The sequence below is a fragment of the Osmia bicornis genome, chromosome 5 (assembly GCF_907164935.1).
Source record: "Osmia bicornis bicornis chromosome 5, iOsmBic2.1, whole genome shotgun sequence".
NCBI lineage: Eukaryota > Metazoa > Arthropoda > Insecta > Hymenoptera > Megachilidae > Osmia > Osmia bicornis.
Window position 1 is genome coordinate 1,294,369 of NC_060220.1, and position 27,086 is coordinate 1,321,454.

The window sequence follows — 27,086 nt, forward strand, 5'->3', positions numbered from 1 at the left end:
AGAAAAGGTCTAAAATTAAATTTAAACATATACGAGATAGCAGAAATAAGGAAGGATACAATAATGAATTTTTAAGACTATGATTTATTTGGAAACAATGTTTTTTTTTATATAAAGGTTTAGAGAATGAAATTCTATGTACAAAAGGGTTACGTTAGTAAAATACTAGGATTTTATATTCCTGGCCGTACATCGTGCAAAATAGTTTCCTCTTACACTGAAGATATAATAATTGTATTGTTTCTTTTTTTTTTCTCTCTCTCATTTCGTGCAGTTCTTTCTCCTCTGTATTTCTTATTGCGAGTCTCAGACTGCTCTTATAATTAAACGCTTGAATCTAGTTTAACCCTTTTCTTTTCATAATAAAACGTCGAGGAAAAACAAGCTTTTGCTCGACGTTTCGATTAATAATCACATAAGGTACACTTATCGTATTTATCCATAGTTTTTGAATACAAAGAATTGATTTTTTTTGTTTTTTAACTTCATCGTACATGTATACATATACATTTATATATATATATATATATATATATATTTATATAATCATCTCAACACGCATAAACATTATACGTAAGTTTCTTTTTCCTTTTCGTTTAACGTGTAAGACATTACAAATTACGCTTTGTACAATCTACTAATATAATATAAACAAGCGAGAAAAGTCTCAGGATTTTGTAACCCATGTTAATAAGTCTCCTCTAAACAGAAAAAAGAAAAGATTATTACATTTAGTTTGATAAGAAGCGATATCTCAGTGTCTTGATAAAAAAGCACTTATAGTATTTCAAAGAAACTCCTCTGATTATTATTAATAATATATGTATATGTATAATAGGAATGGGCTTAATAATAATGAAACGTGCGTGATGTTCCATTAAACAACACTGTATTTGTATTCTCTTGTTTTTGAAAGCCTTATAGATTTAGAAATGATGTGTTTTCTCTTATAAGTGTGCACTTATTTAATCTAGATAGATTAAGCATACACAGTCCATGATACTCGTGTTGAATAATTTACAAGCGTACGAATTTATGAAATTTATCGAAGAGCGGATGATTTGCTAAACCGTCGATAAAAATAATTTAAACGAAAAATCAAAATGGAAAAAAAAAAAAAGGAAGAATCAATTTTTATCTATGGTCTTGTACAATGGGAAATTCTAGTCAAACTAGGTTCAAGCTTCTATGTAAAAATTTGTCCCCGTCCCCCTCCCCTAGAGAAGTATCAATTTCATATATTTACATGTTTGGAAGCGCCGATTCGCACTGATAAATCATCGGTACTCCTTCGCGACTTCCCTAGAACGTGACTAATCGCGTCGTAAAGTTTGGACTTTGTATGCAGGGGAAAGAGATCTTCATTAAAAAGCCTAATATCTGTTCTGTTCTGTGGAAAATATAAAACCCCAGATTATACTTCACTATCCTACAAATACAATGCTTATTTCAAACGTATAATGGTGTGTGTCGTTATCGTAGATGCGATTATCCGTTTCCTCGCATTATTATTACTCTATGCGCGTTGTGTTTTTTTTTTCTTTTTTACTGCTCGTATTATAAATTAAAGATAAAAATTAAAACTCCAGAGCGGATTCGTTTTACACTGAAACATGAAATTTCTAAAACATACTCGTTTATCTGTTAATCTAACTTCTACGTTTCTGTATTTGTGATCCATTATTCCTTTTTTTTTTTTTGTTGTTTTATGTTTTTACAATACACCAGCTTATATGTTGTTTTAATCTGTCACATTGTATTAGCTGGAAAACATATGTCTGATAAATTTCATCCATTGCAATTGTACGAAGTGAACGTTCTTACAATATATACAACCCACGATCACCCTTAAGCGTACAACTTCCACGTAAATTGTATAAGTTCGATGCATGATTGTTTATTCATTTCACGTGTGTGTCAACGTTTTAAGTGTCTCTTCACTTGCCTAGTCCGAGCGCAGCATACTGTTCTTCCGTCACTTCGGTCATCATCAGGTTCCCGTCAGGTAAAAGGAGAACCACTCTTCTGGTACCGCCTAGTGATAACAGACATAAAATGGCACGTAATATTGCAGAATCGATCCTTGATTCAATTGTTCTTAAAATACACCAAAGGAAATTAGAAGTTTGATTAAACTCGTTAGTTTACCTGGAGTAGGTTCTTCCGCTTGTACGACCTGAGCTACGACTTGCCCATGACCGTCGCCATCCTCTTGCCCTTCGGTCACGTCGGTAGCGTTCGTGTTATCCATGATAGACATAACCATCGGATTTTCAGTAGGCTCCGTTCCACTCTCCTTTACATAAAACTGTGAGGCCAGGTTTACCTGATCAGGTATCAGCTGAGCCACAGCTTCCGCCACTGCATGGTCCAACGTCAATACAGATCCGTCGTCACCTTGTTGTTCAGTGGTAACGTACACGCATTGTTGTTCGCCATCAGCGTCACGAGTGACTAACAACGTTTGACCATCCTCGGCTTGGCCCGCCACTTGATAAACAACACCGTCCTCGCCGGTTATCGTTACCAAGTTGGACGCGTCTTCCGCTACCTTCCTCTCCTCCGACAGTTTCTCTTCGGATTTAGTTACATCGGTGGACGCGATCGCTATCGTGCTAGTCGATGTAACCGTGGCTGTTGTCAAGCCAGCAGCGATCGACGATTCGCTGCTCGATGTAGCCTCTGTCAAAGGTGTTGCGGTGGTGGTAGCCGGAGTAGCCACGGCAGGAGCGGTATCGTCCAAGCAAGGAAGATCCGGAGCTGGGACAGAGACGTTGGTTAAGTTGATTTGGGCTGGTTCGCTCGTCTGAACGATCGTGCCTGTTGTTCCGCCAGGACTCATTTCGACTCTCATGATTCCACCAGCCTCTGTAAGAGAATCAAGGGAAGGTAGCACCAATTCTGTCGTGGTAGCGGTAGCAGTAACGTCTATACTCTCGGATGTGGTGGTAGTCGTTTTGACGGTGGACAACGGCGTGGTGGGTTCCGGTTCGGGTTCTGGCTCAGCTGGTTGCTCGACTGGTTCACCATCCGGACCGATGATGCGTCCGGTCAGTGGGCACAAAGTGAACGGCCTGGGTGGACTGTCCGGTTCCGTAGTGGCTATGGTATCGCCCTCCGGAGGTGGAAGTTCCGGTTCACCCTCGCTGCTACTCTCTTCGGAGCCTACCTCGTGGAATTCCATGTGAAGCCCATCGCCCTCCGCCAATTTACTTTCTTTCTGTTTGCTTCCCGGCACGGTAGCTGCGGTTGGTGTTTCAGCCAATTTCCCTCTACCTCGTCCAGCGGTAGCACGAGCACCTGCTAGGAGGCCACGGCCACCTGGTTTAATGATACCCGCTGCTTCTTGAGCTTTCCTTTTAGCCATTAATAACTTTTGTTGCGGAGATAATAATGACTGTGGCTTACCAACTGGTGTTTTCGGCGGCTGTTTAACCTGTTGCACTGGACTAGTTCCAGACTTTATCACTTGCTTCGGCTGTGGACTAAGCACCGTAAACTTCGGTCTAATCTGAGTAACATTTCCAGGACTCACCGAATTACTTTGGGTGGTTACAGTTGTTGTACGTTTTTGTAGCACCTGACGAGCTTGCTGGGACTGAACTTGTCTCGGGGCTGGCGCCCTGACAGGTGTGCGAATTGTAGATCCGATTCCGAGTACGCTAGTGGGTGTCGTCGCGCGCAGCGGAGGTCTCGGTAACAATGGACGACCGTCCGCACCGCGTTGGCCTGTAACAGGTCCAGGACGTATTCCTGTACTTAGTCTTGGTTGCAAAGTTATGGGAGCCGGCACCGCGGTCACGACATGTATCTGCGGTAACTGTGTCGGATCTGGTTTCGGCTGGATCTTTATAGGCTCTGTTTTCTGTGTACCTCCTGTTTTAGTTGTAACCGGCTTAGAAACTACTTTCATCTGGGTTACTACTTGACTTCCATCCATCTTAGATACCACCTTTACAGGTGTTACAGAATTTGACTGCGATGCGGATATTACTTGCTTCCTCACTACGTTAGTATTATCCCGATTTTGAACCATCAGAACACCTTGGGTAGTCGGCGAACCTTTTACGGATAATTTCCCGCTAGGGGATGAATCCAATTTGATGATCCCATCTTTACGAGACATTACGTACACGCCAGACGTTAAGTTTGGCATTTGCTTCGGGTCTACTTTAACCACACCTTTAGCGTTCGCAACTAAAACTGGCGGTTGATTAGATTTCGCCCCTTCGGGAGACTGAAGTCCCAAAGAAGTCGCAAGATCTGAAGACGAACCACTTGCTCTGTTAGAACCGTTTGACTGAGCATTGGCGCGATTAAATGCGCGCTGGATCACGTCGCTTCGGCCTAATAATCTCTCCTCCTCGGACTCTCCGGTCCAATCTTCGTCGCTACCAGTGTCACCTTTTGCTCGTTTTGCAGCACTGCTGCCTCCGTCCTCAGAATCACTCTCGGAATAATCCATTCTTCTTTTCCCTAATACTAAAAAAATATTTATTAGATTGCTTAAAAAAAAAAAAAGTATTGCACAATGTTACGAAAATACCCGTACAATCATTGTCCTCGTCTTTCATTGAACCGCACCATTGCTTTACTTGATCCATTGCTTTTGATTTACTTGAACGCATTGGTCGCCTACACGTACAATTTAACGCATTAAATTTAATTCTTACAAAAAATATGTAATATATAAACTAGTAAGTCAACGTAGAACTTACCCTACATGAACTGCAGTACTTGGTCCAGGTTTAGCTTCTGCTTTTATAACAGTTTTATGAGCAAGATGACTTCCTCGTCCTGCTGCTTTTGAATTAGCCTGCTGTTGAGCTGCTTTTAATTCCTTCTGCTTAGCAAGATTTCTTTCAAATTCTTCTAACAAATGTTTACATGTAGCTACATGCTCAGCAGGTTCCCATGTATTATGTTCGCTGGAATTATTAATGTACTTTATCTTGTAACTATCTTATAACCTTTCTAATGATGAAACTCTTTCTATAGAATCTTATCTTTTTCTCTACAAATAGGTCATTATTTCATAGATTAAACTTACTGTCCATAACCCTCCCATTTTAATAAATACTCGGAACATCTCTTTTTCGGATTGAAACGTTTCGCTAAAATTTTTTCTACCGTATATTCTTCATCACTCGAATCTCTGCCCTCTTCGCCGGCTTTACTAGATTTACCCTACATAAGAACGAATAGGTTACAAATGTTTGCATACAATGGGCGATCGATAAAACGTGGTCGAACAAACCTTGGGTTTTATAGAAGGTTTCAATTTTGGCTTCTCCTTCTTTTCTACTTCAGTATCGAAAGACTCGTTTTTCTGATTCCTTGTTTCTGAAGCTTTACCGTCTTTCCTTTCAGCATCCTCCGGCTGTCCATTGCGAATAACTTTACGTACAACGACAGATTTTCCTATAAAGGTGCGAAATAACTTTAGTGAACTTTCCATTTAAATTATAACGATTTTACTTTTCGCACACAATTGTACCTTCTGCATTGGTACTTATTTGATTCTGTCTTGGTGCATCCTGCATTTTTGCATTACTGATTTTGGTAAACGTTTGAATGGTTTTTCCAGCTGCAATCCAAGAATCTCTTATATGCGTATCCATTTTACACCATTTCTGATAAAGTTTCCATGAATTTGTTGAGTCCTTGTCTGACCCTTCCTGCTGGATTTGTGAATCTTTCCATAAAAGAAAGGCCCACACTTGTGCTTTTTGCTCATTCTGGAAAAAGGTCAAAGCAAAATGAAGACTGTTGCAGTCAACACTGATATCGGTTACAACATTAGATAAATATTACTAACATTGCTATTTTCACGAAAATGTGAAACTTGAGTACAAGCGCCTTCTTTTGTACGATGCTCTTGAAATTCTTCAATGAAATGAAAAACTGAATGGCACTGACCACACACAAGAACATCCAATCTTCCCATCTCTTCTTGTGCAGCTAATAACATACATGAATGTATTATTTCAATCATTATAATGCAATTTTTGAAGAAATTCTGGTTGTGTTAATAATTAGTCATCAACTGTAAACAGTCAGTATGTCAGGTTCCTAGTTGCTATGTACCAATGACTACCGACTTCTCTTACTTGTATAAGAATATTGCGATAAAAATACTAGGTTACAAACCTTTAATAGCAGTAGGATTACTACTTATGGCCGAAGGGCCATCACCTCCCTCCATTTTATTCAATGGAATACTTGAGATTATATCCGCAAGGTTTTATTCTAAAAAGTAAAATTATTATTTACTTTTAATTATACCAAAGTTTATATATGTAACATGGAGTGTACAGAACGAAATAGCTAATAACAATATATTAATAACATACTGAATTTTATTATTTAACAATGATCTATATTTTAATACAAATTTAAGTTCCACTGTTTCGTTACACATTTTGTAAGCAGATCAAAATCTGAATTAAAAATTATTATTATATATTGTTTAATTAAAATATGATATAGAAAAAGTGTAAAAGAATAATTAAGAATAATAAAATCAAACGTTTAACTTCCCTTTTTAATTTATATTAATAACGTATCAATGAACCTTATCAACTTAATTTCAGAGTACTATAGGTAATAAACTCGCTAAAAACTTTTATTTCTTGCAGCAAGTAATTTATAAACATTATCATGTTAATTGTATACTAGCTTGAAAATAAAAAAAAAAAAATTGTAACATTCGGACTTCGAAGTTTCGCGGGCGTCAGAAAAATTTACACGCAACATGCCGGTGGAAATCGAACTGCAAACATTTTTTAACAAGACACCACTGCCGTTGTTACGGTGATTCAAAAGGTTCACTATACACACACAGCTATCATTGGTAATTTTGTAAATCGTCTGCACTTCCAAGGCGCATCACGAGGTGTATTTCGTGAAACTTTTTATTTAAACTAAACGAATTCCCGCATAAATGGTAAAACGTCCAGACACAGCATGGAGTCATTGTAAACGCGGCCAGTGGCGTAAGTTACCAACGAACAAAACTCACATATAATTTGTTCTTGAATTATTAGCCGGCTCACCGTGATTGTTCGTTACCGATAAAAGCGACTATTCTAACTGCAAATAATACGAGAGTTCAGAAATTACAAAAACATTTAGAAACGATGCCATTGCCGCCGTCGCCGCCGCCACAGACTCGTCCTCTGTCTATCACGAGCAAGCCGATGCTCATCAAGATGGCTCTCGTCACGAAAACTTTCATCGACTATTCACTTCCTGTCTACCCATGAATATTTTTCGAACACACTTGTCCGTTACCGATTTCAATGCAATCGACACTCAAATCAATAATATTGACTTACGCCCGTTAAACCGTGGAAAAATTAGATTTTCCTGATCTGGATAATTATTGCTGTCGCCGCACGAGATGGGATGAAAACAGTGACCGCGTCTGACGACAGTAGCGCCATGGCGCTTGCCCGCCACGGCAACAGTTTACCTTTTGGCGGGAGAATATTATCCGTTAATTCTACTTTATCTTCATTTACCAATAATATCTTTTACCTAACGTTACTTCTTACGTTTAGAACGTTACACTTACGATTAATTACTGATAAGAAAGCAGAAAATTATTTCTGAAAAGAGAACGAAATTGCCAATTATTGTATTATTGATTTCAAATATACCGCTTTTCTTCAATGAATTTACCTATGTTCCGGCTTGGAATTGAGTATAGAAAAGGCAAGTTTATGTTAATTGATAGCAAAGCAATTTCGTAAATAGTCATCGGTTATTCCGTATAAATTTATAATTTGTGTACGATTAAAAGCTCTATTTTTTTTCATTTCTATTTATGCCTTACATACTCACGCTTTACTTCTATATTCAGTACCTTCACTGTAATTTATGAAGAAAAATTTAGAACAAATAAATTCTTGTATCGACCAGACACCACGTGAAAATTAAACGTTCATTGTATGAATGTTTTTAAATGAATGAATTGTATTTTATTCAACAGTTTCTTTTTTAATACAGTCTGATGTTATTACCGTTTTAAAAGATTAAAAAAATATATCCATTAGTGTTCTCTTTCATAAAATTAGTACATTATTTTTAATCTTAAAATTAATATAAACAACATTAACCTTATTTTGACATTACATTAAATCGTTTTAAATTGTTTGACTGCAGCTTTATTTTGAAACATTAAAAAATGGCTGATGATGAAGAAGAGAAAGAATACCGGTGGGAGACTGGTTATGAAAAAACATGGTATTAATCTTTTTCAATTTGATTGTTGTTATTATTGAGTTAAGTAAGGTAATATTACATAAATTATTTGTCATCTAGGGAAGCAATTAAAGAAGATGACCATGGATTGTTGGAAGCATCTGTTGCAGATATTATTCATAATGCTAAAAGAAAGCGTCAGATGAATAGAAAGATTGGTGCCAGATTAGGAATGATGAGACATCTTTATATAATTTTGGATGCTTCTGAATCAATGTCAATTCAAGATTTTAAACCAACACGTTTTTTGTGTTCTTTAAAAGTAATTTTACATACATATGTAACATAATCCCTGTGTTATCATATATTATACATGACTATTGATTTTAAGCTTTTAGAAGATTTTGTGGATGAATTTTTTTATCAAAATCCTATAAGTCAGCTGGGAATAATTATTACAAGAAATAAAAGAGCAGAAAAAGTGAGCGAATTAGTTGGAAATTCCAAGAAACATATCAAGGTATATTCTTTTAAGATATGACAAAGACTTGGATAGATTTTCTAAGTAAAATTTTGGATAAATTTCCAGGAAATACAAAACATGCAACAGATTACACCAGCAGGTGAACCCTCGCTGCAAAATTCTCTAGAATTAGCTTTAAAATCTTTACGCCTTCTGCCATCACATGCTAGTAAAGAAATACTTGTAATCATAGGAGCCCTTACCACTTGTGATCCAGGAGATATTAATGAAACTATACAAGTATGTAGTGTAAAGCATATTGTAATAGTTGTGCTGAAACTCTGCCATAACTGGTTTGTGGTTTCAGAGCATGAAAACAGATTGTGTAAGATGCAGTGTGATTGGGTTAGCTGCTGAATTATATATTTGTAAAAGAATGGCAACTGCAACTGGTGGAGAACATGGAGTTGCATTAGATGATAAACATTACAAGGAACAGTTGAATATGCACATAGATCCACCGCCAGCTGCGACTAGACTAGATGCTGCTCTTGTAAAAATGGGCTTTCCTCATCATGCACTGCATTCTTCTGTAAACGATTCTGCTATGGCAGTATGTATGTGGTAAGGAATCTATAAGTTACCGGGTAACCGGATTCAGGATCGGTTGATGCGTCCCGCAACGTTGATTATAGAGCCCCCGATAACTCTTAATATAATAATAATAGGAAATGTTTTTTACAGCCATGCAGAAAATTCTGAAGAATCTGTTAAACTTATTAGTACAGGGTATTTGTGCCCGCAGTGTCTCAGTAAACATTGCGAACTTCCTGTTGAGTGTAGAGCATGTGGGCTAACTTTGGTATCTGCTCCGCATCTAGCTCGATCCTATCACTACTTGTTTCCTGTTGAACCTTTCGACGAAATCGTATACGATGGAACTCCTTCGCTTTGTTACGGTTGTCAGAAAAACTTTTCACAGCTAGATAAAAAGGTGTGTGCAATTAGTAACACTAGTAAGGAACTAATATTTATATCGCTTTATTTGTTTTCAGGTATACGTTTGCAATAAATGTAGCCAAACATTTTGCTTAGATTGCGAGATATTCATTCACGAATCTTTACATACATGTCCAGGATGCGCTACAAATCCAGATACATATCAAAGATCAACGGATAGATCGTAATTTATTAAATGTATGTAAAATAAAATTCATAATTTTAGCTATTTTGAATTAAGTGCTTTAATGAAAGAATACCGCAAATTAAAACCAATTTCATACGCTAACAATTTTTATAACGCGAAACTAATCTACATTTTATTTATGGAAAGTATGAAGGAACGAATGCATGAAAAGATAATCATAATTATAATTTGTACTCCTTTAGTTTCTTGTTTACAATAACCGTGACCTGGTAATAATTTTTACATAGGAAATAAGAATAAATAGAGATTAAAGAAACATGAAATATGACTCGTTCAAGTAAATTTATTTTATTTTTCTTGTTTAATAACTTAATGAATTCTTCTATTAATAGATTCCATGTTTTGATAATAATCGTGTCGGACAGAAGTTCGTGTAAATCGATGCGAAAGGAAAGCAAACGATTAACACTTGTTTGTTTACATCCAAATGATACACAGGCTTATTTCCTCCAGGCAAGGAACCCGAGAGAAGCTTACCGAGCGGTTAACACAGGCTGTTTTAAAGTTATGGTGGGAGGTGATTGAAGTTTATTAGCTAGCGGACAGGTGGAAGCGAGCATCGTGATATTAGAGCACATTATTAGTTTGCGATCGTCCACCGACGCGACCGGTTCCACGGTGTCAACCTACTTCCAATTTAAATACGTATGCCAATCCTGACTGAACAGAAAAGTGACTTTGCATGTGAGACATTTTCCGAACACCTGGTTTCCTTTCTAATACACATCTTCGAAATCAGGTAAGAACATTTTATACGCGACATACATATTATTTCTGCAACAATAAATATCTAACACCAAGTTCTTCCTTCTTTAAGGTGATTGTTTTTTAATAATTCTGTACACCTGGAATAACTGTTATCTACTTTGACAAATATTCATTTTCACCGCACCTACCTTGACATTGTAGTTAAAAGCTAAACTGATTTTTATCTTTATTCGTTGTTTTTAAACTTTATGCGACGATAATGACCTTGTTTACACGCGTGTACTCGCTTCATCTGCACTGTATACTTCACAAATACATCTAGTAGTAAATGAGAGGATTAACAGTGAAGATAGAAGTACAAGGTTGTTAGCTGTTCTTATAATATTCCTTGAAAATGAAAGTAAGTCAGTTGATGATTAATTCCTGTATAGTCATAAAATGCAATTTGTTAAGAGATACTAGCGGAGCATACAGAATAACAGAAATTATAAAATTTTTAGCAATAGCAACTTGGAAAAAAACAGAGGAGCTTAATTACTACTTACAGTTAAATTCAAATTATCATAATATTATCTTTTATTTAATTAATTATATTTATCACGCATAAATTATCATATCTCAGGATTTAATTAAAGAACCGCTAAAACGTTGACATTAATTGTTAAGGGTAATTGATACCGTGAGACGATTAAACCAATTCAGATAACGTCCCGCATCAGTAATGAATTTGTCTCATAAATCATATGATATTGCAATAGTAAACAACTTTTTTAATGCATCTCTACGTATTTGATAGATTTATGACTTAGAAATTTTTTTTTTTTTTTTTTTTTTTAGATTGTCATTCAAATTTTAATCTCACGCTCACCGTTTTATATAAAAGAAAAAAACGATTCTGAGGAATTTTGAGATTATCTGTGACATGCAGTGTCCACAGTATACAAGTCTCGTGATACAGTAATTCCTGATACAGAACAATATTTCACAAAGAATATGGTCCTATGTAAGATATGCAAAGGTGGTCAAACTTAACTAGCAAAGAAAAAAGAAAATAACGGTACGAAGTTGACCCACATTAGGTGTAATATTAACAGAAAATTAAATTCAATTACTTAAGGTATAATTAATTCTGATTACATTTGCATATTTCAATGAAATATTTAAAGTTCAAGCGTGACGATCTTCAAATCCATTCGTGATTTTCTTTTTCCATTTTAATTATACCGCACGAAGAGCGAAAGAATTCCTTTCTCTTTCGTTAGCGCTTTCAATCCGCGTAGCAATCGGACTGGTTGCACGCGTAACATTCGATACTCCTGCTAAGGATAAGTGTATCTTAAAAAAGGCGTTTTTCCTCGAGAATCAGTATTGCGACATCGCATAGCTGCTTTTCCTTAATGTCACATGATTGTCCGTGGTTCGCGGAAAAAGTGGATCTCCCTCGTTTATTATGACACCAGTTACCCGAGCCGTGAATTTTGGTCGTTTTTCATGTTTACAATCACTTGTACCTCTATTTTCATACTTCTCTTTCTCTCTTTTTGTTTTAGTGTATCGACCGTCACAAAAGTGAAAATATTCTTATTGTTCCGGCTTTTAAACACGAATGTTGTCAGACACGTTACAATTTCAAGGATCGCAGAATACATTATGTATGTTCCGCACTATGAAGGACAAAATTGTTGTTCAGATCAATTTATACCTGATCGATCTATCAACGCACACCTGCTAATCGATTCTGTTGTTATTTAAATATTACACTTTTATCGTTTGGTCGTTTGGGAGCAATCTCCTGTTACACTTTTGTTGAAGGAGGATTAACACGTTAAACGCCATGGTAGACTTTCCGTTCGGGCCCCGCCAGTCCTCAAGGATCATAAAATGTTTTCCGCGCCTCCCTGCCTGTTATTTAAATAACAAAGGCTTTAATAAAAAGTTTAACTCTTTGGCGCCTCCCAGGTTGGAAAGAATTGGCCTAAACTGAACGGCAAGCAAAACAGGCTGGGCGCTTAACGTGTTAAGCAAAGCGTTGCAAGAGACGTGGACCACATTTTTCTTAATAAAATATGGTAACTATTAAGGAGACAGATGGGGTTCTTATTTTGTTTTATGATAATAAGACTTAGAGAATGGCTAACATTAATGTGAACCCCATCGGTCCCTTAATTAATGTTGCTAATATTAATATTTCTTCCTTAATGGAAATATTTACTACAGACTTCTGGGACAGACTAATATTTCATAGAGACGTTTAACGGAAACGGTTCGTCGAGCAATGGTAACAGGGAGAGACGGTACACACGATTGGAACTCGTTAATCCAGATTTCAGTTCAACTCCAATAATTTTCATCTAAATTTAAAAATCGAATCAAAGATTCTATCTCGTTGCCATATCCCAAACAACGACGTCTTCGTGCCGATTTCACGAAGTTAATCCGAAACCCGTTAATTCGGACTTTCCTTTGACCTCAAATCTCTCTTCCTCTTCTGTTCGAAAATTCACAACATCTACCTGTTTATCTGTTCAAGACGAGATACGACGTTTCTATTGACTCGGTCTACTTTACACTCTGAAGATTATCATTTTATTCATCTGTATCTCCTTAGGGCAAACTCGATCAATCAGTGTTACGTAGGATATCTGTCACCCGAGAGTTCTAGAGAAATGATATACATTCTTAGATAGGATTCTTACAGGATTTTTTATTATCTTAGCTATTCTCTTCTTTTCACTTCCGCTTTATTGGCTTTCAAATCCCACACATACCTGCCCTATGGGGGTCATCAGTATTTACTAGGTCAGATGTGGCCCACTAATTTATTCATTGCCATTCTAAAATACTTGTAGACATTAATTTAATAGTCTACCCAAAAATTCATCCCTCATCCCTAACACGTTGCAAAAAAATGATTTATCGTCGCTGGAAGGAAGTGACATCAATTTTGGGGATTGGCGAAACCCGCAATTGGCCCACGTACAAATCGTAAATAAAATATGAAGATTATATTGAGGTGTCATTCGAGGGGATCATGCAATGGGGACACAGTATCACGGTGCCTCGCCTTAATTGGCCTGTAACCTTGTCACGTTGTCCAACACCGACGATATATACGTTTTGTTTGGCTCCCCTTTGCTCCAATGTCACTCGGCATCCGAAAATTTCAGCCGAGTCGCACAATCGAAAGGTCTTAAAATTCTTGAATGTTATAAAGGTCACTGGTAATTGGTACCAGGAAATTCAAGAAAATTTTCAAGTATATTAAACTTGACGTACTTACTTCCCAAGGTAACAAATTAAAATAATTACAACCAATTTTCAGTAGTATCACTATCCTGACATTTAATTTATTCTTCAGATACGAGATTCCCTGGTCTAATCCACACACGTGGATGTTACAGGAACAAACATTGGGAAAGACGATTTCACTTTCTTCCTCCGACTATTTGCAATTTCGATGAAAGAATTTCTTGCCAGGAAGAGCGACGACCAAGATAGCAGAATCAGCTAGACGCATATTCCTTTTCATTTTGATCATCGACCAGCGAGCGTGTCGTTAAGTGTGTAATTACAGGATATTCCTGTAATTACCGTAATTATCGTAGAATTCTATTGGGATGCGTTCCACGTAGAACTGTAAATACGTAACCGCACCGGTGTTCCCCGTTTCTTTAAATCACCGATCACGATCAGTCTTAAAGGGATCAAGGTGATTCGCTAAGACGGTGAATGATCGAGGAACCTTGATGATACTTGTTCAGATAATACTGTAAAAAAAATACATATTGTATAGATATCCACGTGTCTTGATTCACAGTACTTTGTTTTAATCCTCTGTGACACCGGTGCGGTTTAAAATTTGCAAAGCTATGACCTATACTTTTTTTATATTAAGCCCCGATTTGGAAGATTTCAAAATCCTTCCGAAAAAAGATTAATCGCGAAATCTTGGTGACTGGTTTAATAAGGAATTCTCGGTACTCAACCAGTCTAATAAAAAGATTTGCGTGTTAACGAATCTCCCGTGATGCAGTAACGCATTTTAAATAGATTTTTACAAAACATGACCTCAAATTTCACGATTCATTGCGCGTCCGTGTGAAAAAACATTATTGTTAATGTAAATTTGCAAATCAAACAAATTCTTGTTTGAGAATTTTGAGACACGCTCGCTTATTTATGGTGACAGGTATTAATGGGTAAAAATGTTGCAGTCTGTGTTGCAATTACAAGAAATTCTGTTGACCTTTCTATCCAGTAATACCCAGTAGAAGTTGTCTCGAAAGGAAAAGTCATATTTGCTTCTAGAAGTTTTGAAGTTGTTCATACAGTAGCCGCAAATTGTTTGTCAAAATAATTCATCTTCCAAGAAGAAAAAATTCCTGTCTTATTGTAACTCGATGTTAATTCAATATTCAGTAACTGTTCATTTACAAACAGTTGTTGAAAAGGTAAATTTATCGAAACAAAAATTTGAATATTTGCTGATCATTTGTCGTCGCTCTAATGATTTTGAATAATTGTTAAAGACATACAGTCTGTATTTTTCCTGGTATCTTGATCTTCCATACATCTGTGATATTAACATTATTGATGTTAATCAGAAACTCGTATATTCCACATTTATGTACATAAACAAAAGATATTTTTATTTTCGGCATAATTAAAAGAAGAAAACAAGATGTACTCTGATTAAGGGATTATATTCTCATCGCATAATCGAAAAACATTATTATTGAATTTCGTCTTGATGAAATAATACTGTTATCGTGTTGAACGCTTATCGACGCGTAGAACTTTGCACTATACTGTCTATCATCGACCACTGCAAAATTTTCATCGTTCCACGTGCTTATTGTACTCTGAATAGAAGATGGTTTAAGCGTATATAAAATTCCAAGAGTTATGAATTGTAAATTTCTTAAATGTTTTCAAATGTTTTCCAGACATACGTGATTGAAAACGAAGAAGAGGACTCGGGATGGCGAACCGTTTGTGGAAGGCGCTGTCCCGAAGACGCATCGACGACAGCCAGGACAGCAAGGGTGAATTGGCTCGGGTTCTAGGCCTTTTTGATCTCACGGCCCTAGGTGTGGGCTCTACTCTCGGTATTGGAGTCTACGTCCTCGCTGGTAGCATAGCCCAATCGACGGCTGGTCCAGCTGTCTGTATTTCCTTCCTTATCGCTGCCATCGCTTCCGCGTTTGCGGGTAAATCAATCATCTAGATCTACTAAATATATATATATATATATATATATATGAATGTTTTGGTTAAAATTAGACTTTAAGCTTCATAGCTTAAAAGATAACAATGCAAATATGCTGCCAGTCATCATCTGAAAGTTAAGAAACAGGAATTAACATTTGACTATTTAAATTTCAGGGATGTGCTACGCAGAATTCGCTTCCAGAGTTCCAAAGGCAGGTTCGGCATACGTCTACAGTTACGTTACAGTAGGAGAATTCATCGCCTTCGTCATAGGATGGAATTTAATTTTGGAGTATATAATAGGTGTGCGAAAGGTTCTTCCTTTCTTTGCTGTATGCAGAAAAACTCACTCAGTCAAACATCATAAATAGGAAAAAATTAGAAAATAAATGTCGTACTTGTAATTGTTGATCAGGTACTGCCAGCGTCGCTCGAGGACTTAGTAATTACTTGGACGCATTGATAGGAAAGGTGATTAGCGAGACTCTGTTGTCCGCAATGCCCATTCGCGTTTCGTTTCTGTCAGAGTATCCAGACTTCTTCGCGTTTGGAGTAGTGATACTTCTAGTGATCTTACTGAGCATAGGAGTGAAAGAATCTTCAATGTTGAATAACATATTCACTGTGATCAATTTGGCTACCATTTTGATTATCATAGTTGCAGGTTCCATTAAAGGTGAAAATATTTCACTATTGTTTGTACAGAATCGATCTGGAACAGTGAATGGCTTGGGGATTTTAATCAGCTAATCGAATTACCTTGAAACTTTCAGCTGACCCAGCGAATTGGAGGATACGGGTAGAGGATATAGATGAAACAGTTAGAAACCCAGGATCAGGTGGATTCATGCCGTTTGGAATAACTGGAGTAATGATTGGAGCTGCAAAATGTTTCTATGGTTTCGTAGGATTCGATGCGGTTGCAACCACCGGTGAAGAAGCTAAAAATCCTCAACGCAACATACCCATAGCTATTGTTGTGTCATTGGTCATTATCCTGGCCGCTTATTTTAGTATTTCTACTGTATTAACTATGATGTGGCCTTATTACGATCAGGTAGAATCAAATAGTTCCAGTTTCTTAGAATCTTCTGATATACTTCTGAGGATTAAGAGAACATTTTATGCATTTTAGGATCCTGATGCCCCATTTCCTTACGTGTTCGATAAGATTGGATGGCCCATCATTAAATGGATAGTTAATATTGGTGCTGTATTCGCGTTATGCACAAGTTTACTTGGTGCAATGTTTCCCTTACCGCGAGTACTTTATGCTATGGGCAGTGATGGAGTGATCTTTAAACGTCTTGCGAATGTACATCCAAAAACAATGACACCTATTTTTGGAACCGTGATTTCTGGTTTATTAACGGGAAGCATGACTCTTATCTTTGATCTTCACCAGTTAATTGAAATGATGTCCATTGGCACGTTATTAGCATACACAATAGTGGCAATATCCGTTTTAATATTGAGGTAACAGCAACAACAATAAATTATTTATTTAAATGCATAATATGTTTATTATATTCTAATGATTAGATATCAAGGGAAAGGTTGTGCATCGAATACTTATTCTATAGCAGCAACGAATAGTTACAAATTAAAGCCAATCGACCTCTTAAAACAAATATTCAATTTACGCAATCAAAAGGAGGTAACCGAGAGTTCGTACAAAGTTGCCAAATATGGTATTATAATGTTATGTAAGTTTGAACAAAAATTATTACTTATTCAAGAGAAATTTTAACATGATTAATCATATATGTATATATTTATTGTTATTATTATAGGTATTTTCATATTTCTTACTGCACTTTGCATAAATTACGGGGGTTCAGGATTATTCAGCAGTAACGTAGTAGCGTCTGTGATACTAGTTACACTTATAATAATAGTGTTATTAAATCTCGCAGCTGTTGCCAGGCAGCCTACACAAGATATTGATGCAGCATTTAAGGTATATATTACAAAAATTGATCACGCATAAAAGATAAGACACATTAGAATTATGTTTACCCTTAAACAGGTACCATTAGTGCCAGTTCTTCCATGCTGTAGTATTTTTATAAATCTATATTTGATGTTGCAATTAGATGCTTTTACTTGGATTAGATTTGCTGTTTGGATGTTTATCGGTACGTATATTTAATGCATTAATAATAGTTAAAAGAAGAAAACGATTAATATAATCTATTATTGTTCAAATTTTTATAGGTCTTAGCATTTATTTCTTTTATGGCATATCTCATAGTGAACAAGGAAAAAGAGATAAAATTGAAGCTGAAATGATGAAACGAAAATACGCGGATCAAGTTAGAATCGTTACTAAATTTTAATAATGATCTTATAATATGTGATATTTTTTATATTAACGTACAGAAACCTGCTTAGTAAGGTCCTAGGTATTATAACATGTGATTACCGTTACAATTTTTAATTATAAACCATCATTCTATACTCTTTTAAGAGATATACAGAAAGTTAAGGAAAGAATAACTTCTGACTGTGTAAAGTAAGTATATTGTACATACAGAATTTTATTTCAAGAAACAAATAGTTCTTATCGTGAAATTTTTAAATGCCAGTAAATATTAGACGTTTTGAATAAATAAGTATATGCGTGTGTATGTTGTTGCTGATGCTAAAATGCATTATAGATACTCTCACAATATCATTTTATAAACAGTTTTAAACTATTGTACAGTATGTAAGATTATATGAACATATTATGTTCTTTTTTTCTTTTAATTTATATGTTAAAATATGTTGATGTAATGTACATATTGCTTAACAGATTTTATTACGATTATTTGTGCTAATGAAATACAGCGTTTTATATTTATTTCTATGTGTTTATTTATAAAAATCAGCCAGAATTATTTTCCTCAAAAAAATACAATTCTAAAATATGAGATAAATAAAAATGCTTGTAATAAAACATATAAAACCCTTTTAAAATACATTTACATGAGGCGATAAACTTAAAATCATCACGTCAGAGGCATTAAATAAAGTTAATTAATACACAACCGTTCAATTAGCACTGAGAAAAATCATACGGTATTTGTTTTAATAAGAAGAACGTACAGCATCGAGCATGGTAGACTTCCCCGAGTTTTCGGGATTAACGTCCTGTTCATATAGGTATTTTTAAACTTTATAAGTTATATACTTATTGTTACTAGGAAGGCCTACTGTGCTTGATACTGTAGATTGATCGTTGTTAAGTTTTTTTAAACATCTATAACATTCATTTTTAAGTAACCTGTTTAAATACATACTTTTCAATAAGCTTTTTTACGAGATGAAATACATAACAGGAATTGAAATAAAAATTTATACACGATTTTTCACTTCATTACAATTTTGAGTCCAAAAATTTGCATTACCAGTTCCACTTTTACCATTTTATATTAATAAAAACAGTATATAACTAGACAAGGCATCTTGTATAATTAAGTCATAGTTTTTTTTCTTCAATATATAACTGTTCAAAAATAAAATCAATATTTTTCATATCTTCATACTATTGTGCTATTATAAATTATTTAAGAATTATATAAATACATATATTTAAAATGTTCTGACAATATTTTAATACAAAATTTTATGGTAAAACTATAGGAATGGAATTAATAAATTGTTTAAATACTTTTAATAGTAGATTGAATTAGTTGCAAAAGCTAAGCCATGTACATATACATACATACACATATGTTTATATGTACTTCATTTATGTGACAAAGTTGTTGACCAAATGAAACTGCTAGAGTGTTATATTCTCTAGTAACGTAATAATACTTTGAGTATCCAAATTCAAAGATTTTCATTTATTTCAAAATGAATTATTTATTTTGTTTTATTTACAAGACCACCGACACTTATGTACTGCCAATTCGCCTGTTGAATATAACAGTAACTTTAGAATCATCTCTGATAATACTTTATTAATACTTATTAAATTATAACTTACCCCTATACCGGTCACCCAACCAGTTCCTGCTGGATTCTTTTCAGTAATACCAATTCTACGACACAGTATACCGGCTCCTGAAACTGCCCATACTTGACCCTCTTTTTTTGCAACACTGATGTGCCGAAAACCTTGTTTCGCGTTTATAACGGACATATCTAGAATAGAGAAAAAGAATATGAGGAAAAATAGCCAGAAAGACGAACAAAGTTAAGTACAAAAAATAAAATAGGATAAAAAAAATCGATAAGTTCGCTAAATTCTAATTGTACACTCCTAAATTATACCTATGCAATAAGGATCAGAGAGTATATTTAAAGAAACGGATGTACTGTCGATATCAACGTTTCCCAACGCGGAACGTTTTTTAAGAGGAAATCTGCAGAGGTTTCCAAGAAATACAGCCTTTGAAGATTGTATCACATTTTTTTCTGGAATTTTTGTAGAAAAAATTGAGTAAGAATTTGCAAAACACATACATATCTATCTATGCACACTTTATAAACTGACTATAAAAAAAAAATGTATTATTAATAAAACATTTAACAAAAATCAATCAAGGAATTCTAAGATCAATGCTGGAATCTATAAGGTTGGGAAACGCTGGTCTATATAATGTATAAAATTAAAAAATACCTATATGGATAGGATCGTTTGGCATCGCAGGAAGAGTCTGCCAATGTGTTCCTTCCGGAAAAACATTTAGTTGCACTTCCCGACGTACAGATAATCTACCAGTTGTATCTAATGCCCACACCACATCTTTTCCAACAGAAATTTGTTTTAAGTGAGCACCTGAAGGTGGTTCAACGTTTTGCCATTGTAGGCCTAAACAATGAAACGGTAATTGATAAGCACACAGATTCAATAAGTGTAAGAATGTTACGTTTTATTGTATTGTTTATACCTGCAGGTTTTACAGGTGTAATGCCGAGCCTCCAATAAGAAGAGCCGTTCTTTCCGACAGCCCAAACTTGACCGCCAGGTCCACATGAAATACCTACTAAAGCTTGATCACTGGGTATGTGTTCCCAAGAAACGCCCTAGAAATTAATATTACTTTCAGCACATTATAAATGAAATACTTAAATCATGGATACTAAGAATTTTCTATTTATACCATTGGACACGATTCCGAAACGCCTCTCCTAAATAAAGCTTCACCATTAGAAGCTACCGCCCAAATGTATATAGGAGCATCCGTGCTAGGTTCGTCTGTTGCCTAATATACATAATACAATTGATTTATATTTACCGTTTACTGAAAACGTATATTACTATGTTAAATAGCTCTTACATATAAGGAAACGTCAGTCAATTTTGTGTTTCCTAATTCTTGCCAAGGACCACTAGCTGTTAATTGGCACCTCCGAAACCATCTTCTCCTTCTAACGTAATCGGTAAACTGTTTTTTACCGTGATACTGAGAAGGAAAATCAGTAGCATATTGCCAACCGTCCCTGTCAACACCTCCAGGCGTGTGGAAATCTACTATCCAATCTGACACCTATTATAAAGACAAATACTTTAGTATAATAACATTTTATTGTCTTCTTACAATGTATGCTTACCCAATGCCAATGCATTGATAACAGTTTAGTGTGCTCTCGAGTACGTTTATGACGTCCGGTTGCGTCGCTCCACATGTAACGATCTGTTGGAAGACCATGGGAAGTATATCCAGTTACCGGATTCCAACGCTGATTTTCGTATACGTAATAATTATGAGTATCTACCATAGTGTTTATTCCCGTATTACTATCTAATCCTGTTAATAATAATTAATAAGTATAAATGTTATAGACGTTTTGATGAATTTATCAATTTGATAGATTTTGAAATATACTTTACCTTTTAGGGATAAACTACCCCAACCACCAGTGTACACCCATGCAGTACTATCATACCCTATGCCCCATGTTACACCGGAGGAACAAGTTTCAACTTTTTTCAAATGGCCACCCATTTGTCTCCAGAACATCGTAATTGGGTCAATGATTACCTAAATAAAACTGATATTATAATAAAATTGATATTAGTTCATTGACAATAATACCGTTGCATACCGATGTTGATTTATAAAGGACGCTGCATAATGTCATCAATCCTTTTATTCGAAAATGAGTAATACTTTGCGGTGATAGTCTATGACTATAAAGAGTAAATTCTGTATCGTCAATCAAAATTCTATATCCCCGTGCTTCGCAAAGGATTTTTAACGTAAAATCCGAACCAGCTCTCAACGGGCTATCTCCGTTTCTTTCTTCATCGCCCCAATGTCCATTTTGATACGTGTTTCGTACAATTGTATTTTCCTTAAGTCTTGGATTAAAATGTAACGCAACATCGTGGCTTTCCATTACAGATTTTTGCTTTACAAATGTTGTTGTATAGCAGACAAGATTGAATGATAATCTGATGATTAGAAAAATGGCCATATAAAGAATATGGTGATACGTATATAATTTTATTTGATATTATCTGTCACCTGTCAGCATCATCGTGAATGCAAACTGTAACTTCTAAGGAACTGCCATAGCCAAAACCATTTTGTAATATACATTCAAAAGGTAAATCCTTTCCTGCAACGTCTAATTCTTGCACGTAAACGCCATTACTATACTGATTTTCCTAAAATAATTTAGCTATATATAAGTACTAATACAAAATGTATCGTCTAACATACTTATAGAAAAGATCTTAACTTACATCAACAACTGCAGGATCGTATACGTACACATCTCCTAATGCAGTAGTAGCCCAAATTGAATTAGGTCCTGGCTTTCCATAAACATTGTTCATTTGGCAAGAAACTAAAGATCCACGAAAACGTTAATGGTACAATAATAAATATACATATTTGCATATATACCTGAAGTTAAATGCGATAACCAGTCTTCCATTTCAGTGTCGCTAGAAAACTGCAATCTAAGTACTTTAGAACGAGATAATCGAGGAGTGTGAATCGCAATCCGTGGATTACCTGGTTCACTACAACATACCACACACATAATTTCAGACACAGGAAACTGCATCTGAAAAAGATATTTAAAGTTAACAAATAATCTTACGAAGTTTCCGTTCCATTTGATTCACTTATGAACTTACGATCGTTGTTGCTCCATCTGAATTTAAAATAGTTAGAGTTCCAGAATCCAAGGATCCGCTATCGCTACTTATCCATTCTAACTCGATAACACAATCTTCGTAAGTAGTACTGCCTTTAACTTTACATTTTGCATCACTATTTTTTATCCAGGATGATCTGTGATAAAGAATTATAAATAAGGTATTTTTGGTTTATTAATTTTTATATATTTTCAGAAACTTACTTTTCAACAACTTTTTCATATATCAATGGATCAAATTCTATTTCCTGTAATCTTTTCTTCAATTCTTCTAAAATATATATTCTCCAGGGTTCTACTATATCACCATGACTTGTACCATTAGTATCTGCAATCCTGTAATTTTAATGTGCATGTAGGTATAAACTCTGTACATCATTGTAAAATAATGAAATGTACCATTTTGGAGGGTTGGCTGGATCAACGAAACATGCTCCTGCTTCCACTTTATACCAAGAAGCGTCACATTCGGCCCAGTACATTGCACCGGAACTTTCATCCTCTCCGTAGACACCAGAATCACTAGTTAAGTCAGGATCAAATATACTTCCATCTGTTTCTGGATGCGCTTCTACACCTACCATAGAGCCAACCGAGTGAACAGGACTCCATGCAGCTGGATTTATCTACGTTATTTTAAAGTTTAACTTCAATTCTAGTAAGAAAAATTTATTTAATTAAGTTTCCTAGTTTTAATATACCTTGATAGTACTGCCCATTCCTTTTCCAGAAACTACTATAGATTCGCCAGTTTTAGTCAATGATTCATTTGATATAGTTATATTTGCTACGCTAGCTTCACTTAAATCGGCCATATCTAATGAATTTCCAGATCTAAAATTGTATCGATCAGTAAATAATTGTTAATATCGCATAATGATAATGTACATAAATTAGTTACAAGTTTACTTTTTTTCCCCTTCATTTAGGTATATATCCTGGAATGATGTTTGCTGTGGATTTTTAGTCGAGGTACCGTCGTTTGTACGCTGCCATAATTTTAAGGATGTTGGCGTTGGTGCAGAACGAGACTGCTCTTCCCACTCTCTAATTAACGTAGTACCTTCGCTGGTACTATGTGGTCGATTCTATAAATTAAAAGTTTTGGTTTACGTTATTAACAGGAATAAATAAACCAATTACTTGAGTGAAAATTTTTATGAAATAGGTACCAACGATCCCCAACTTTGATGTCGCTGTTGTTGAGGAGTACCACACATACTATGTCTATTACTTGATAAACTGGCGTTACTACTTGCTCGACTAAGCTGAAGGGGTGCGTTTATTATTTTCCATTTTTTACCTGTTAATTCCGACCGTGTTATACCAGTACGATAATATAAACCTCGATCTTCGTGACCGATGGCCCAAACCTATTAAGTATTAAATAAATTAATATTTACACATTAAGAAACAACATCACTTTTTATAGTAAATTACCTGATCATTCGGAGCAACTGATACTAATGACATCTTACTTATCATTTCTACCCATCCAGTGCCAGTAGCCATTTGTTCACAAACTCCACTCATTTCACCTTTAATGCCTTTTCTAAACCATACACCTCCATCTTGAGTTACAGCCCATACAGCATCTGTTCCTACGCTAACTTGTATTAATTTTAAGTCTTTTTGAGGGGAATCAATTTCTGCCCAATCTTCTCCTACAAAAGTAAGGTGATACAGAAATACTGCTTACAATATTGATACTATAATTTTATAATAATTTTATACCCATTGGATTTTCTCTAGTAACGCCTGTGCGCACGAGTGCTTTACCGGTCATCAACACAGCCCACACAAGACCAGTTGTTCCAACATGATCTGGCATACCTCGTAACCACTAGCTAATTTTATAGCACTCCACCTTTGCCCTTCAGGACAAGTTGTACTTGTACCAACACGAAACATTACCTATTTAATAAGATTACATTGTAAAATAACTAATAACATATTTAATACAGCAATGCATTTCTAAAAGATTATACCCTTCCATGGGCAGTTACTGCCCAAACTGCTAGGCTTCCAGAACTACTTCCAGGTACTTGATTTCCACCCACAGATATATCAATGAATGGTTCCTGAAAAGGTATTCCAACACTTGAATCAAGAAGCTGCAGGGAAGTATGTACAAATATTTATTTAGCAATGCTATCATTCATAAATTTAGAAATGTCACCTTGGTTGCATCTTTATGAAGAGGTGCAATAGCACACCATGAATTCATGGCACTATATCTTCTATACCGAACCCACTTTCTTCTTCTAACACAGGATTTCCATTGTTTTTTTGTAGTATATGTAGCTGGAAAATCAACTGCGTATGTCCATCCCTACCAAAATATCAGATTCTCTGTGATCATAAGGCTTTGTTTCGATGTTGACAACTGACAACAAATCTACATATAAACAGAAAGTCATAAGAGATACAACAACAAAAGAAGAAAGTATATCAAAAAAATAAGAAGAACAAAACTTATTGTGTCTTGATTCTAAACATCATAACATAAAAACTAAAAAAATACAACAGAACAATTAATAAAATCAAAATAAAAGTTACATTAACAATATAACAGGTACACTTAACATATATAAATGCATCACTTGTGATGATTTAATAAATTTAATCATATTTACATCATGATCCAGTGGTTGGCCATCTAATGTAGTTTCTATTTGCCAATCACCTTCCCACTGCCATGCCATGGATGGTAATTTTACTTTATCTCTACTACGGTCAACTGTACCATCTTGATTAGAAAAATTATACCTATCTGTAGGTAATAATCTACCACTAAATCCTTCTAAAGGAAGCCAACGCTGTAAGATTAAAATATTAGAATAATGGTACAAAATAAAATAAAATAAGAAACAGTATGATTCATACATACTTCATTTTCATATATTTCTTCTTTTATTCTTATAGGTACATCTAAACCATGTACATGTACATATACCTGACGATCTCCACCTATAGCCCACATAAAATGTGGTACTGCAGATAACTGCTTAAATTCAAGACCCAAATACATGAACTCTCTCCACATGTTTCCAGTTGTAGACAATCCAAATACACGCCCTTCATTATTTATAGCATACAAGTGTGAACTTGGCATTTTAATGTTTAACAAATTGTGTTACAGTTTACCTATAAAAACAATGTTAGGATTGTTCAATTTCCAACAGACAACAGTGAATATAATCTTTTTATAACAGTGACATCATACAATTCTGATAATAAAATGTCACCTACCACTTTCCTTCTATTTATAGTATGATAGACTGATTATCTTTCTTGCACTGTAAGTAATATTAGATAACACACATTGTTTTCTCTGGGTAAATGTTTTGATATTTGTGGAAAAATTAATTTATACCAAGTTACTTATGCATCGTGTTTTACGTTGTCAATATTATGCATGTTACAATATAAATTATAGAGTACGATTCAATAAGTTATGCTTGCTCGAAATAAAAATTAAAACGTATAAATTGTCAGTGTTAAGATTAAAAGCATGCTCTTTAAATGAATCAGAATTGTCATTTATTCCTGCAACTGAATATAGGCAGTCACTACACATCCAAGAAGACTAAAGATACCTTTATTCCCGAGGGAGCATAATTTTGGGATTCTCAGACACCCTAGGCGAGGTAAAGTCTGCATGAGCAGAGTCGGCATGATAGCCGTGCCTGTTTTGCAAAACGACGCAATTATGATTCCCTTTGATTTTATTTTTTTTAGAAATCAGTCACAAAATCAGCGCAAGCCGGTAAATTATCAAAATAATTGTTTGAAAAGTTTGTATCGACTAACCTGTATTTTAAAAAGACCGCCATACGTTTATTAAATTCGATTCTGGCGCCATCTGTACGAAAACGGCTGAAACTACTCAACGCTTTACCGACAAGGTTCCGATGGGAACACTAGCGCCATCTATCCGAAAGCGGCGGAAACTATTCCGCAAGTAGTTTCAGCGACTTTCTGATAGATGGCGCTAGTGTCCTCCTTGAAATCCTGTCGGTAAAGCGTTGAGTAGTTTCAGCCGTTTTTCGTACAGATGGGGCTAGGATCGAATTTAATAAATTTATGGCGGTCTTTTTAAAATACAGGTTAGTCGATACAAACTTGTTCAAACAATTATTTTGATAATTTGCCGGTTTGCGCTGATGTAAGGTAGAGCAATATAAT

General features: G+C 35.2%; 4 protein-coding genes across 18 annotated transcripts; 2 read left to right on the forward strand and 2 right to left on the reverse strand.

Annotated features, from left to right (window-relative positions):
- Positions 1-64: 64 nt before the first annotated feature.
- Positions 65-7,434, reverse strand: LOC114871154 (mucin-5AC). Of its 7 annotated transcripts, none has more exons than XM_029176704.2 (11): positions 7,022-7,331; positions 6,151-6,249; positions 5,819-5,961; positions 5,498-5,738; positions 5,258-5,421; positions 5,051-5,187; positions 4,719-4,928; positions 4,553-4,635; positions 3,874-4,482; positions 2,149-3,729; positions 65-2,035 (listed from the first exon to the last, which is right to left on the reverse strand). In XM_029176704.2, exons 2-11 carry the CDS (start codon positions 6,203-6,205, stop codon positions 1,938-1,940), a joined length of 3,321 nt encoding a protein of 1,106 aa, XP_029032537.1. In that variant the 5' UTR covers positions 6,206-6,249; positions 7,022-7,331; the 3' UTR covers positions 65-1,937. The 7 variants fall into 7 exon arrangements, with proteins under 7 accessions (XP_029032537.1, XP_029032536.1, XP_029032530.1 ...); XM_029176703.2 differs by having other exon boundaries at positions 2,149-3,321; positions 3,409-4,482; XM_029176697.2 differs by lacking the exon at positions 7,022-7,331 and adding an exon at positions 7,338-7,434 and having other exon boundaries at positions 2,149-4,482.
- LOC114871158 (general transcription factor IIH subunit 2) lies at positions 6,907-15,655 on the forward strand. 6 transcript variants are annotated; one of them, XM_029176723.1, is made up of 9 exons: positions 6,907-6,995; positions 8,167-8,247; positions 8,326-8,527; positions 8,597-8,725; positions 8,795-8,968; positions 9,036-9,292; positions 9,413-9,662; positions 9,724-9,865; positions 10,329-10,417. In XM_029176723.1, exons 2-8 carry the CDS (start codon positions 8,189-8,191, stop codon positions 9,853-9,855), a joined length of 1,203 nt encoding a protein of 400 aa, XP_029032556.1. In that variant the 5' UTR covers positions 6,907-6,995; positions 8,167-8,188; the 3' UTR covers positions 9,856-9,865; positions 10,329-10,417. The 6 variants fall into 6 exon arrangements, with proteins under 6 accessions (XP_029032556.1, XP_029032555.1, XP_029032554.1 ...); XM_029176722.1 differs by lacking the exon at positions 6,907-6,995 and adding an exon at positions 7,638-7,716; XM_029176721.1 differs by lacking the exon at positions 6,907-6,995 and adding an exon at positions 7,716-7,791.
- LOC114871157 (cationic amino acid transporter 3) lies at positions 9,798-18,639 on the forward strand. 4 transcript variants are annotated; one of them, XM_029176715.2, is made up of 10 exons: positions 9,798-9,865; positions 15,530-15,793; positions 15,969-16,097; positions 16,210-16,470; positions 16,568-16,851; positions 16,930-17,270; positions 17,337-17,500; positions 17,588-17,754; positions 17,824-17,932; positions 18,012-18,639. In XM_029176715.2, the coding sequence occupies exons 2-10, from the start codon at positions 15,565-15,567 to the stop codon at positions 18,131-18,133; spliced, it is 1,806 nt and encodes a 601-aa protein (XP_029032548.1). In that variant the 5' UTR covers positions 9,798-9,865; positions 15,530-15,564; the 3' UTR covers positions 18,134-18,639. The 4 variants fall into 4 exon arrangements, with proteins under 4 accessions (XP_029032548.1, XP_029032546.1, XP_046141860.1 ...); XM_029176713.2 differs by lacking the exon at positions 9,798-9,865 and adding an exon at positions 10,525-10,614; XM_046285904.1 differs by lacking the exon at positions 9,798-9,865 and adding an exon at positions 11,417-12,235.
- A 691-nt stretch (positions 18,640-19,330) lies between these two features.
- LOC114871183 (tectonin beta-propeller repeat-containing protein) lies at positions 19,331-26,457 on the reverse strand. The gene is given in 27 exon segments (XM_029176777.2): positions 19,331-19,697; positions 19,771-19,928; positions 20,058-20,201; positions 20,407-20,598; positions 20,678-20,813; positions 20,891-20,992; positions 21,068-21,277; positions 21,342-21,538; positions 21,622-21,772; positions 21,837-22,185; positions 22,259-22,401; positions 22,480-22,583; positions 22,643-22,805; positions 22,879-23,035; positions 23,103-23,234; positions 23,298-23,524; positions 23,600-23,732; positions 23,808-23,986; positions 24,071-24,271; positions 24,339-24,562; positions 24,633-24,719; positions 24,722-24,812; positions 24,887-24,979; positions 25,078-25,230; positions 25,535-25,717; positions 25,789-26,045; positions 26,151-26,457. Coding segments are annotated over 26 exon segments (4,185 nt in total). The 5' UTR covers positions 26,014-26,045; positions 26,151-26,457; the 3' UTR covers positions 19,331-19,646.
- Positions 26,458-27,086: the final 629 nt, after the last annotated feature.